This window comes from Micropterus salmoides, unplaced genomic scaffold (assembly GCF_014851395.1).
Source record: "Micropterus salmoides isolate LMB-PRFRI ecotype aquatic unplaced genomic scaffold, ASM1485139v1 Ms_hic_scaffold_11, whole genome shotgun sequence".
Lineage (NCBI taxonomy): Eukaryota > Metazoa > Chordata > Actinopteri > Centrarchiformes > Centrarchidae > Micropterus > Micropterus salmoides.
The window spans coordinates 1,630,470-1,645,334 of NW_024040152.1; the positions used below are offsets into that span (position 1 = coordinate 1,630,470).

A 14,865-nucleotide genomic window follows, 5' to 3' on the forward strand; every position below is an offset into this window, starting at 1 on the left:
GCTGCTAGAGAGATCGCAGGTTTAAGGCTCTTCACCACTGGCTTCTCTTTTCAGACCTGGAGGTCTGGTATAATGAACGCATACTGTCTGTGTTTACTTTAAACGTTCTGTGAATCAGTTTCCTTTCGAAGAACGAGAAATGGCCAGAAAAAAATAAAAAACGAGAAAACCTATAAAAGTATATATGTACAGCATGCGGACAATCAGGAACACACAGGCCTAGTTTCTTGGCATGTGTGATGAACTAATTTAATCTCTCCTGTCCTTGTCCTCTATCTGCTCATGTCCTTGGGTCTTTGCAAAACACTTCTGAAAAAAAAAAAAAAAAAACTGTGTTAAAAGCATTGGCAAGCATTACCGAAGCGTTAAAAACTTAAATTTACAGCTTTGTTTTTCAACACCAATGTTAATGCAACAACTATTATAACAGCTTCCGTGTTTCTGAGCTCTACTGAACTAATTACTGTTCAGAGAGGAGAATCATTCCCTCAGTAACTTGGTGGGTGAGTTAAGAGGTTCAGGTTTAGTTTTCAATCAATCAATCAGTGGCTGCAAGAGTATTAAGTGCCGACTCAGACCTTTCATAAGGTAGGAAAATTATGAATCACAAAGAGCTGAGTCATTTACTGAAGAAGTCCATCAACGTCACTAAAGGATGGTCACTGTGAAAATGAATCACTGAAATAATTTCTCAGCTTAAAATAAACATTTAACATCTGATGGAGTTTAACCCATTAACACCTGTGGCGCCCTCCTCAATAGCTTTCTAAAACCTGAGCCAAGGTTTGAAAACAACCTCCTAAAAACTGAGGGGGTTTCTGATAACCTTAAACCTTTATTTCTTAGCCTCTGCAGCAGACAGCTGAAATAAAAACCACTTGAGAGTGCACACCATTGGCTTTTATTGGCAATGATTGCCTTTGCCCTTGCGTTTATTCCCAAAAAATTATTAAAAATCAAGAAAATTGCTATAGTGATGCACTGAAATGAAAATTCTTGGCTGAGGCCGAACAAAATGAAAAAATTTGCCTAACATCGAACAATTACATTCATAATTTTGCCACTTTTTTTCCCCAATTGCTTAAATTAAAGAATGTGATTTTTCCTCAGTGCTTCCCACAGGATTTGGAGAGACTATGTTGGGTGGGTCCGATCACTGCAAAACTGTCCCTTTCTTGGAGGTAAATAAAGCTACTTCTCTTTTTGCCAATATTCTCTCCTCGCTTGCAGCTGAAGAACGCCCGCAGTGACACACAGCCCAATGAAGGTTTTCATTTCTTACACAAACAGTTGTCCACTGGACAGTTTCACTCCTGCTTTGTTACGCATTTGAATTTGTCTCCATCACAAATGGCAAACTCACCGAAATTCTCGCTCTTCTCTCAAACACGTCTAATGAACGAATCGATTATTAAATTCGTTGCCAACAAATTTAATAATCGATTCATTCATGACGTCATTGGGCCATCACAACACTGTAAGCTTAAAAGAGTAAAGTGATGTGAACAGTAAAGTTGCTAACACAACACCTTCACGACCTAAATCCTCCAAAGTGTGGGAGCATTTCACTTTTCATTTAGCCAAAAAGGTTTTTAATTGCAGCGTCTGCAAAGCTGAGCTTTCCTGGCAAAACCGGAGAATCTGAAGAGGAGACACGTTTTTGCTCTGTGGATGATGAAGAATCGTCTTGTTAGCGAGCAAGCTTTACGCTAAAGCCGTGTTACTTCACTTTATGCGCAGTAACGTTTTCTATACAGTTTCCCTAAGTCAGTTTGATTGATTGGTTGATAAGGGCGCTGAGAATAGCACATAATTATGATACACAATGGCCGCGTTCACATTCCAGACGTGCCCTGACTTTAGAGTCATAAACGATGCATCGCTCATGGCGACGTTCCCAGCTGGAGAACATGTTGCTACAGAGTGCTGAAGATTAGACAGCACCGGACAATTTCATCATAATTCTAAAGAAGAGAAAACAGTCTGTGCATGAGGCAGCAGGTAATCCACCCCAAACTCCCTTAAAAAAAAAATCACGGAGTTTTGTGAGTTTTTGACTTAGGGGAAAATATATAAACCTTGTGAAACAAGACAAAAACCTGCTCAGCTCACTTCCAGTGGAACTTAACACTGTGCAGAGGACGGGACAAAAGCGCTCAGTGGACTTTCCGGGTGAAATTATTTATATTTTGCCTCTAGATGATGCAATTTAAGGACCAGTCTTATTTTGATGCCAAGATCTGTACATTAGCAGAAATGCAGCACATCATGGATGTGAAAACAGTTGCCTTTTTATTTAAATTTGAAAGTACATTAATAATATGTTATCCCTAAACATCAATGAATAATTGTGATCTCAATATAGATCAAAACAATCGTGATTATCATTTTGTCCATAATCGTGCAGCTCTAACACAGCCTTTGAAATCAGGGTTGTAGTTAGGGTTGGGTATCAAGAACAGGTTTTTAATTAGAAAGAGGATTTGAGAAGATATATGAATTGTGTATGTTATATAATTCATATTACACAACAGTATACGTTTAAATTAACATTATACTTTTTATGTAATGTTATAATATTATCCTAACACTCATTTATACTAGCTCAGGTTGTGGATGGTGCGTCTGAAGTGGACAGATGTAGTTTTAGTAGATTAGCTTTTGTATTCACACTCCTCTCGTGTTTTGCACAGGAACATAGTGGGAATTGAACACAGTTCTCCCACACCAAAGATGTGTTAACCACTGTTCCATCGCCACCCCAATAGTTCTATTTAACATCTGCTTTATTAAAATTATTGTTATAAACATTCTGTAATAAGTGTTTTCACTCATCACTGTGAAGAGTGATCAGTGTTTCAGAGAGGTGCACACAGGAGGCCACGTGGAAGATAACGAGCAGGCTGACGGTTGGACCGGTGGCCAAAACAAAGCTATATTTCTTCTTAACGCTCAATTATCTTCTTAATCCTCATTTATTAATATATCCTGTATATAAAAAAACAACGTGAGACCATAAACTCATCAGGAAAGTGTTTACTGAGGGAATAAATCAGCTGAGAAGCTGAGCTGAGCTTTTATTTTTGCAGCCAAAACCACTGTGTCAGTGGTTTTCTCCTGTTCCTGACTTATTTTCAAGTTGTCAATCGACAACTAACAGGGCGTGTTTGATAAACTGATCAAGATCAGTACTGGGATTGGTGGTTTGCTGTGCATGCAAAGCCTGCTTGTCACTCACTAGCAACAAACACTGCTTATCCAAAAACCCTTAAATTGGAGTAAATGATGTTCCATCAGACTTCTCTTGTAGATTAGTCGTGGAAAATGAGAACCGTGCAGGTTTCTGTTGAGGTGCTTGAGTTAATTGGACTTGTTTGGCATTGAACATCCTGCGATGACGATGCTCAAACAATATATTTTGTCGCAGCCCTATAGACAAGCGTTCAGTGTTATTAATGATTGTCTGAAATTACAAAATAATCGTTCATTAATCGTAATCAAGGTAAAATGTTCAATAGTCATGATTTTGATTTTAAGTCATATCGTCCAGCCCCACCTGACGCCCAAATTGCCACCAAGAGTGACCTCAGATAAGAGGCAGATTTACTGTTGTGTTATTGTAACCTGAGCTTCACGGTTGTGATTTTTGCTTTGTGGTTGGAAATTACGGAGCGCTGTTTACTGTGTGTGGAGCCTACAACTGCACTTTATCAGTCAAAAGTCCAATGACATGTATCTCACTCAGGAGACAACTCAAGTTGTGCACCACGCCATCTTGATGATGACAGGTAGCGTGTGTCCTCCCTTTTTGGTTCCCACCCCCATGTTCCCAGCACAGGTGTCAACATACTGTGAGTAACATTGTTCTATTTCCCAGTGCCAAATCAATCATCAATCAATCTCATGTAATTATGTTTTTTTGGTGTAATGAGGATATTAAAAATTACACTTTGACTTTGTTACCTTTACGGCACAAATAAAATGGTTACCTTTTCCTGAAGTAATAAAGCTTTTACATGCACATGCAAACAATTTCCTATTTATCAGTGAGGATGGGGGTATTTAAAGCCAGCAGCCCACATTAAATGTCCATTAACTACAGAAACCAGTGAAACCACTGAAAGTCCCTGTTCCTTCCTGAGGCTCCAGGAGTCTCTGTTCTGCAGACACATTTATAAATACAAAAGAAAAACTTCTTAAAATAAACATAATTGGAGGTTGTTAGCCTCAACTAAAGGAGCATCTTTAAGCCATATTTTCAAGGTTTTGATGTCTCTCCATTTGAAATATTTTGGTACAGAATATCAGAACATGTGACCCGACAGCAGCTCTCTAAACACAGTGTGGAGAAGGATTTTTTTTAAATCACTGAAATATTAAAAAAACATATTTACCTTCAAACTGGAAGTCAAATATAAAAGCAGTGTTTCCCCTAGGATGAAGTTATAGCAGCAGAGGTGAAGCGTAAAAAGTTTTGTACGCTTAGTGATTATAAAACCCCAACACAACATGTCTCAGCAGCATTGCTCTTGTGTCTATGAGCATGCGATGCACATTAGAATAATTTAAAATGTCAGTGTTTGGTGGTGGTCGTCATGGTCAGGGGGGTCCTCCCCCAAGAAATGACAAATATGTAATTTCACATGATTTTGGGCCATTATTTTCACCATATCGCTGAACAAATAGCTGGAAAAGCTAGAGCAGATAATAAATAAACACTTAACAATCAGCCTACTGGGAAGAAACTTCAACCATTAGATTTGGGGAAAGTACTTTGGTTGGTTATGATGCTCTCCACAATTTTACATTTATGGCACAGAATGTTTTGCCCCCCCCCCCCCCAAAAAAAGAAACGTCTCCTCATTAGCTTTAAAGGACTAGCTTGCATCACTAATTTGCTTTACTATCCTCGGCTCCTCCAGTATTTATTTGATTGTCTTGTCTGTTACTTAGCATGTGCCTAACCCAACCTCAAGTTTAATTTAAAGTTAGTTGCAGCCCTAGTCACCAATAAAACATTTACTGCTGTGTATTGTCTTTTTACCTTCCCACCAACAGAAATATGATATGCAACAAACTATTGTTTTAATTATTTAATATCTGCTTGCTATTTTCTCGATTTATGGTTTGGTGTGTTAAAATGCCCATCACTGTATCCACGAGCACAAAGTGCCGTCACAGAGGAGTAAAACAACATTTGTGAAGCTTGAATCAGAGAATCTGGATGTTTTTTCTTAAAAAAGCAATTAATAAATTATCACAATTTTGGTAGGTGATTAATTTAATAGTTAACAACTAATTTATTAAATCGACTAATCATTGCAGCTTTAATAATTAATGAAAAAAATCAACCAATAGAGTTTGATGTATTATTATAGATTAAAGGTACCACCTTTAACAGCTGCAACATTAAAGTGATGAACACATGAATGCATCAATAATATGATTTTTAGGGATTCTGAAATAGGCAATGCTTACTTTTACTTTTGGTATTTTAAAGTATATTTTGATGGCAATACTTTCATTCTTTCACTTAAGCAGAAGATCAGTGCACTTGTGTGTGTGTTTTAAACGCACTATTTTGCGTCTATCTCCGATTTCTGTTTCTTTCCAGGAAAAAAAACTTAAACTGATGTTTCAGAGAGAAACGGCCTATCAATCCTGAACAGCTTCAACACGGAGCTACTGCTGCTACCGACACACACACCCTGATGCTATTAGCTGATTGGACCACCCACTCCTGCTGTGTGTGTGTGTGTACCGAGGACACAAGCAAAAGGAATTCCCAGAAGAGAAAGAACCGAAAGGGTGGTATTGTCAGTAAATGACAGAGTAGGAGGAGGAGGTGTTGTGTGTGCTTGTCAAAAGCCCTTTTCAGACGTGGACTCTGAAACAGGGCTGCAACAAACAATCACTTCCATTGTTGATTAACCTATTTATTCATTTTACCATTCATCGATCAATTATTTGGGTCAGTTAATCTGCTGAAACAACTGTGAATGAGAAGCTTCAGGAAAAACAAGCAGAAGCCGTGTGTTTAAAAGCCACCTGCAGCTAATCAATGAACTGATCATGAAACGAGATGCGTCAGAATGTGTCTGATTCAGCTCAGCAGAAAACAATGATTGATCGATCACGTTGAACGTTCACTTTATGGTAATTCATTTAGAGGAGCACGAGTTAAGAAGAGCCTGGTTAGATGTTAGGAGACTCAGATGAAACCATCCAATTATTTTACTTAAAAAATTACTTAGACACTTATTGGGTTATCAATATAGCTGCCAGTTATTGTCAGTTAATTCAATGGTTGGGATCTAATCCATAAATAAAATGAGATTAGATGTCTCCGCCTTTTAAAAACATTCGACAATTATTTAAATTAGAGCTTGTTTGATAATCGATTAATCATGTCAATCAAGACATTTTGAAGGAAAAACTTCTCAAATGTCATTATTTGCTGAACAGCTGGTATCTCTGTGTGATCACACAGAGAGATTTGTATTAATCCTTCATGAAGAAGTTTTTACTCTTCAGGTTTAGGGTTGGGTATTAAGAGTGTACCAAATAAATAGGAAGTTTCCTAGTCCCTGGGTAGACTTCCTGCGGTGGAAACGCTGAGTTCCTTCAAAAGGTTCCTAGTCCCTGGGTAGACTTCCTGCGGTGGAAACGCTGAGTTCCTTCAAAAGGTTCCTAGTCCCTGGGTAGACTTCCTGCGGTGGAAATGCTGAGTTCCTTCAAAAGGTTCCTAGTCCCTGGGTAGACTTCCTGCGGTGAAAACGCAGCGAGTTCCTCCAAAAGTTCCTAGTTCCTGGGTACAGTTCCTGCGGTGAAAACGTGGCGAGTTCCTCCAAAAGTTCCTAGTTTCTGGGTAAAGTTCCTGCGGTGGAAACGTGGCGAGTTCCTTCAAAAGTTTCTAGTTCCTGGGTACAGTTCCTGCGGTGAAAACGTGGCGAGTTCCTTCAAACGTTCCTAGTTCCTGGGTAAAGTTCCTGCGGTGGAAACGTGGGGAGTTCCTTCAAAAGTTCCTAGTTCCTGGGTAGACTTCCTGCGGTGGAAACGTGGGGAGTTCCTTCAAAAGTTCCTAGTTCCTGGGTAAAGTTCCTGCGGTGGAAACGTGGCAAGTTCCTTCAAAAGTTCCTAGTTCCTGGGTACAGTTCCTGCGGTGGAAACGTGTCGAGTTCCTTTCAAAAGTTCCTAGTTCCTGGGTACAGTTCCTGTGGTGGAAACGTGGGGAGTTCCTTCAAAAGTTCCTAGTTCCTGGGTAAAGTTCCTGCGGTGGAAACGTGGGGAGTTCCTTCAAAAGTTCCTAGTTCCTGGGTAAAGTTCCTGCGGTGGAAACGTGGTGAGTTCCTTCAAAAGTTCCTAGTTCCTGGGTAAAGTTCCTGCGGTGGAAACGTGGTGAGTTCCTTCAAAAGTTCCTAGTTTCTGGGTAAAGTTCCTGCGTTGAAAAAGCAGCTTATGCCCTTGATGAAGGCAGGATTTGGTGCACGGCTGTTGGATTACACTGCATTAGCTTGGTGATATTAATAAACTGGTAATTTAGAGTACTGATGTCACAAATTCTCCTTAATAGTATTGTGATATTGACATTAGCCATATCGCCCATCCCTCGTATAGATCATGTCTGAAAGAGGCTGAAGACTTTATAGACTCATGGACAGGGGTCATTATGGACTTGTGGAGAAGGGTCAAATTAAACAATTAAAACAAAGACAATATAAGTAAATCGCTAACTTAAACCATGGTAGAATCACAAAAATTCAGGACAAATAAACAAATCTGACCAAGTCAGGCAAGCAGGCTTTCAACTCCTGAAACGTTTACAGCAGGATTTAAAGCTGCACAGAGGTGCAGGTTGTGTGGTTTTATTTTTTATCTTTAATTTATTTAGGATACATTTTTTGGACATTTCAATTCTATTGTCCTTATATTCTAAAGAATAAAAAATAAAGTTGCTCTTTCAAAGGGTGTACTTGCATTATTATGTTATTATATTATCATAATATAAGTGGCATAAAATGGTCTTAAAATGACAATAATATAATTTATTGCTATTTTTTCTTACACAATATACCGTCAAACAAAAAGTATTTATCAAATAGTATTTACAGACCTAGTCGACACCAGTGCTGGAGAAGCCGTAATGCTATATTAACACCCGAGTCATGCAGTCTTTCCGTCATCTGAAACTGAAGCGCGCTTCAGTCCAAATGTGTCAGAGGCACGATTATATGACTAAAAACAATAATCACTTCCTCAACACTCAGATCACGGTTGCTGAGGGTGAAACCTCAGCACTTTGGAGGACTGACTGTGGTACTGAAAACAGGTCAAGCTCTCCAAGTTGGCACTCAACGCACCCATTTTCATTATTATTTTTCTTTGATCAGATAAGGTGGCCTTTCTGGTAAACTTGCAAACAGACCAGCACACATCAATCAGAGTGAGCAAAACTGTTTTATATGCTGTGGCCTCCACGCCCAGCAAATGCCACCACAAATTCATGTTCAGCCAGGAAAACCCTGAGGTATAAACGGAGGGAAACCACAGCAGAAAAGGTACGGCGAAACCACTGACAAATCTTCTCACAGCATGTGCATCATATCGCCTAATGTCTTCTGAGCTGAATATAAATAACACTGAACTCATTATTAATATAATCCAATGTGTAGTGAACACACTCTCACCTAAGGCCATATCTGTGTTTGGGAAGCCAATAATCACAGCGAGCTTAAGTAAACACGGGCTGTAATTGGCCAAACAGCTCACCCGTCAACACGCAGAGCGAGACAAAAACGGGAATATCACGCCTGATCAGGTTTGTGTGTCATTTTGAAATTCATTGTGCAAAACATCAACAATCGCAAAGAGATTTTAATGATAATTTAAACTTAGCGCCAGACTCTAAACTTTCTTTAGTTCAATTACTCTTTTAATTTCCCAATTTAGCAATGAAACATCCACAACAACCTAAACATTTATATTAATAAACAAAAAAGGACAAAGCCAAAAGTCAGTGTATTGGTGAAAGTTTGACAACAACATGTTTGTTTTTACTTGATAAATTAATCAAAGAGTCCTGGTGGATGAATATCAGACCTGGACCCATCTGGTGAGGTTTAGTCCATGCTGCTGGTCCTAACTTTACCTTTTACCTGGACAGTCAAGTTTCAACTTACTCTTAGATACTACCTTCAGATGACCTAAATCATTTCAGATAAAGTAACAGTGTTTCCTCTATATGCATTGTCCGAGCGGCAGAAAGCGACGTTGAACACGGGCAGAGGAAAATATTCTGGCAGTAAATGTACGTTGTCTGTTGCAGCTTGTCAGCTTCTCAAGACCAAGAAAAGTCTGTTGTTTCCCACCTGCTGGAAAAGTGAATCCGGTTAGCGCTAAAGGCAGATTTATACTCCTGCGTAGGGTCATGCATTTATACTTGGGCGTAGGTGTGTCCCTCATTCTGCAATTATACCCCCAAATGCTAGTCGGCAGTAGCGCTACAGTGTCCACTGTGTTGACTTTTGCCGGCCGAGCAGGCTAACTTCCGGTTTAGCACTCCGCTAATGTAAATGGAGTAAAATTGTAAACATGCGGCTGGCGTAGCCTTTTCAAATGTTACCGGCCGAATGGATCACATTCTGATAGCGAAACAAGTCATTTCACTCGGGTTGCGACCGTCAAATATATTGATTCACTGTGTCACAGCCGCCATTTTGACCGCTAGTAAATGTTACATTAAAGCGTGGGGTACTTCAGGTCGGCTCGGAGGCATTGTGAGGCTACCCAGCCGACCAATCACAGCGCTTACGGTCCATGTCGACTTGACATGTAGTTACATTTTTTTAGGAGGTGCACGTCAGGCGACGGCATAGCCTCTGCGTAGCCCCGTCGATTTGACGCAGAAGTATAAAGTGCCCTTAAGTTAGCTAACATCTCCCCTCCCCTTCAGGCTGCGCAGCTTCTACAGCAGCTACAGAGCTGCTATGTAACTTAACATTAGCTCAATTTATAGAAAGTAACTGGAAGCTGTATTTTATTACTGCCTACTTGTCCAATGTTGAGAACATCAGTTACAATCTTAGACTAAACTGACGTAGCCTGCAGCTCTGTCCTGTACAGACTGATTCAATTATTTTTCAGGTTTCAGTCTGAAAAAGTGGTTTAGGAAAAGAAAGGACGGAGGTGACTGGAGGAGCTGAGGTTAGTAAAGCTAATTAGTGATGCAAACTATTCCTTTTAAGCTAACGAGGGGACATTTCTTTTTGAATTTTAATGTGCAAATAAAATGCACCTCAGAAGGGAGGAGGTTTCTCATGTTGCCTATTTTTTATATTAATGTCTACAGATAAATGTCAGAAGCTGTAAAATGAAGACACAGAAGGCAAACATAAACAGTTGTATCTATAATGATTCTGAGGTCATATTAACAGGGTTTTCCTGCCGTTAAGGCTTAGGGGTGATGCCCAAAACATGCTGTGCCATCACTGTAAAATTACTGTGGAGCAAAACAACGAACCAAATTAGTTTTTCCAGATCTAAAGGTTGTAGTACCTCAGTAGACTGATCTTTGGCTGTTTGTTATTTATTATCTGCTCTAGCTTTTCCAACTATTTGTTCAGAGATATGGTGAAATAATGGCCCAATATGATGTGAAATTACATATTTTTCATTGGAAAACATAAAATTTTCTTGAGGGGGGCACCCCCAAACCCCCCGACCAACACCAAAACATTCATCTAAAGCTCACATTAAATAGGGAAAACACTGCAGTTTTAAGCTGTTATAAGGTGCATCGCATGCTCACGGACAAAAGAGCAATGTTGCTGAAACATGTTGTGTTGGGGTTTTAATATTCAGACAAAAATTTTGCTGCACCTCCGTTTGCCTATTTTTTTCAGGGGGGGGCGGTGCTGTTTGTCCTCCCCCCGCTGCTGGAAAAAATCCTAGAGGAAACACTGAGTAAGTCATGGCATAAATGTCCATTATTTTGCAACTACAGACTCAAACCAACACATCCTGTTTTTAGCTTTCTAATAAACATTATCATTCCTGACAATGTAAAGTCACCCTGTAAACAGCTGAATACTTAAAGTTAAAGTTCAGACTTGGCCAAAAAAAAAGCCCAGCTAGTACGTCCTAACTTGCATGTAAAGACAATCACGTCAAATCCAATTTAAAAAAACAAAAAATATATAAAGTAAGAATTCTTGTTAAGGATGTACACTATTAGATAAACACGACTTACAGTCCGCAAATGCGTCATTTGGTTCTGTTATTCATAACGGCATAGCTCTAATTTGCCACAAAAATTAATAGTCGTTCATTAAAGGTTTATCAGTTAACGTTAGCTAACGTTAACGTAACTAAAAGAGGCATGATACAGCTTAAAAAGTTAACTATGATATCATTAAATAAGCTGCTATGTGTGTCACTTAATGACCGAACCAACAAGAAGAACAATATAATTTGCTAAATATCTTAATTCGTGGTCTTCTCGCTAAATATATACGTGTAATTAAGTAACGCCAGACTGAATTGCCAGATTTTTGAACGGGGTTCAGCGGGACGTCGGCTGCTAGCACGGTGACAGCGACGTTCACGTAACATAGTAAACAAGCCAAATTAGCCCTCGTAGCTAATGCGTGCTAACTAAGTTACGCTAACGACGTATCGGAAATGGACAAAAAGAGGCAACAACATATTCTGCTAACACTTTCTATCACACAAAAGCTGGAGACTGTGTCATGTTATGTTGTTATTCACTATGAATACACGAATTCTAAGCAGAGCGCCATGTAGAGGCAACAAGATAACGTTATCTTGGAGCTTGACAAGCCCAGGCAAGGCCTCTCTTCCTCCGGGGAGCTCTCCTCCTCCTGCCCCGGTTTTTGAGACTCACCCTGGTCGATGTGATGTCCATCATAACCTCCTGGAAGGCGGCTGTCTCCTCGGCCTGTCGCTGGGTATGCAGCGCTATCTTCTCACTAAACTTTCGGGGGTTGGAAGCCCCGGACCCGGAGCCCGACGTGGGTCCGGGTCCGGGTCCACAGCCTCCTGTACCCGTCGCAGACATCTTCACCGAGCGGACGGGACGACTTGACGTAGTGGAACGATTTTCACCAGAGACGCGGAGAAAAGTGAAGAGGTCTCACTCCGCAGATTCTTCTGGGGGCCTGAAGTGTCAGGAACTTTCCTTGAAGTTCATAATAATATGAGTAAAACATAAAAAGTTTGAAATAGCTGTAACCACATTCTGAATGTATGTAGGCCTACTCAGAAGAAAAAATAAAAGCTTCTATAAAAGTCATCACATAAAACAAATCTATTATATATGATTTTGTGATTAAAAAGAAATGTTAGGTTACACCTTGACCAGAAAAATAGTAAAATAAATAAATAAAACCAAATTAAATAAACAACAAATGCTTCATAAAAACAGGCTAAATAATATTTTTTCCAAGCTTTTGCAACCTACGAACTTCCCAAACATAGTAACAGCAGCAATATTGGTTTATTAAGTTTATATGTGCTTTAGACAGGAACTAGGGGGGTTTGAGACAGAGAGTTTGACAAACAAAAATAGAAAAGCGGAAATTGGACTTGCAGCTAACGATTTTTTCATTATCGATTAATGCATTGGTCTTGATTAATCGATAATATGTTTGGTCTATAAAATGTCTGGTGAAAAGTGTCAGTGTTTCCCAAAGCCCAAGATGACGTCCTCAAATGTCTTCTTTTGTCCAAAACCCAAAGATATTCACTCCACTGTCATAGAGGAGGAAAGAAACCAGAAAATTTTAACACAAGTGTGCCATAAGAACTTTCTGAAAATATTTACTAAAATTTTAACTTTAATTAAAATAACTAATAAGATCTTCTACAGCACAAAAATATTTGATATAAATAATTATTTTCCCAAGTTATTAATAAAGTCTTGCGATTTTTAAATCAGCACAACTTGCATCATTTTAATTTTAGTTGGACAAATATTTTCGTGCTGACTATTCCAGAACAGTGTAGCAGCAATATAAGTATATTGTATGTGTTCACACAGTCCACATGTCAGATACATAATTATTAAAGGGAGAACAGACGTGTTTCAGATCTGTGTGGTTTGGTCATGGAGGAGGTGTGAACGCCCACAGTCAAAAACAGCAGGCGGATCTGGTCATTGCTTCACACCACAGAGTGAGTCCTCCTGTCACAGCACAGACAAGCTTTGGCTGCTGGGAGAAAGTGGCAGAGCGCCCCCTGCCGGCGGAGTCCAACCACTGAAGCGCTGAAACCACAGAAGTCAACTTCCTGAATTAATCAGCGTCCTGATTAAAATGCGATTCTTTCCTGCAGGGCTTTTCAAAGTTTTTTCAGGGGGTGCTAAATGAATGACCGCAAAAAACATAACACAACTTATTATTTATGAAATAAAATAGCATAAATGTGGGTGATGTGGTTAAAGAAGAGAGTTTTACTGTTTTCCCAGAGTCAGAAACTAATAAATAAAACTTTTTTTTAATGTACTTGGTGTTATTTCAAACAGTATTATTAAGTCATTTGGCTCAATTGTTCATAGAAAACCATACAACGAAATTTGGAGTGCTCCTGTAAGGTGCTGAACATTCATGCATTCATCCACACATTTGTTCATTCATCCATCCATCGTCAACCGCTTACCCTGCGTACAGGGTCGCGGGTCGTTCATTCATGACCATGAAAATAAATAATGAAACACTAATAATTAGTAAATATAGAATTAGAAGTTAAAATTATTAAATTAAAATTATTGTACATATGAAAGGAACATTCACTTTGTGTATCCAATGAAATAAATACACTACAGAGTCTGTCTGAATGTAAAACCCCAACACAGCATGTCTCAGCAGCATTGCTCTGTGTGTGTCCATGAGCATGCGATGCACATTAGAATAATTAACATTTCAGTGTTTTCCCATGCTGGCTTTAGATGAATGTTTTGGTGGTTGTCGTGGTAGTCATGGCCATTATCTCTGAACAGTTAAAAAAGCTATCGAGCAGATAAGAAATAAACAACACCCACAGATCAGCCTACAGATCAGCCTACTGGAGGAACTACATGATTTGGGGAAAGTAATTGGTTCTGATGCTCTCCACGGTGATTTCACATTTATGGCACAGCATGTTTTGCGCTTCGCTCGCGTTCACCTTCACTTTCTGCCGCTGGGGCAATCAAACACTCGCTACGCACCTCCCGATTTGGAGTTACGTTGCTGTTATAACAGCACCTGTCACGTAGATGTCTTTTGAAGAATGAGGAGAGGAAGCGAGCCAAGCAGAGATTGTTACCGTGCTGGCAGAGTGTGTGAGTGACAGTTTCCTGGAGAAAATGTGAAAGCAGGGGAGGGCAGAGAGTGAAAACAGAAGACAGAAATATATGTAACATTTGTGGAAGTTTGTAATTTGAGGGAGGGTCTCCCTAATTAATGTTCGAGGTTTCTTACCATTGTATTTATCCATCCAACGCTGGGGACGCTGGGGACATGTGACCTCCTCCTTTTTTAAAGCATTATTTGTTTAAAAAAAATTTAGCTTGCAACAAATGAAATTGCCTTTAGAACGGTTTATTTGCACATTAAGAAAACATGCAATGCAATTAAAATAGAGAAGAAGCAAGTGTGCGTTGTCCAAAAAAGTAACTGAAGCTAAAAGAAAAACAAGCTGCTGACTATAAAATAACCCAAAAACGTGAAGCACCAGCCCGTAACTTTAACAACTTCTTGATACAGTTTCTTTTTGGCCAGGTTTTCTCCCTGTGAACATGACAAAAGAGGAGGGAAGACTAAATCATGCCTACATGTGTGTTGCTTCAGCAGGGATGATATTACATGA

General features: G+C 39.4%; 1 protein-coding gene across 1 annotated transcript in view; it reads right to left on the minus strand.

Annotated features, from left to right (window-relative positions):
* The window catches only part of LOC119896920 (CREB-regulated transcription coactivator 2), a 52,292-nt gene extending 40,166 nt beyond the window's left edge, over window positions 1–12,126 (minus strand). Inside the window, 1 exon segment of the mRNA XM_038710352.1 lies at window positions 11,903–12,126. Coding sequence (XP_038566280.1) covers window positions 11,903–12,076 — 174 coding nt within the window. The 5' untranslated portion in view covers window positions 12,077–12,126.
* Between the last annotated feature and the right edge of the window lie 2,739 nt (window positions 12,127–14,865).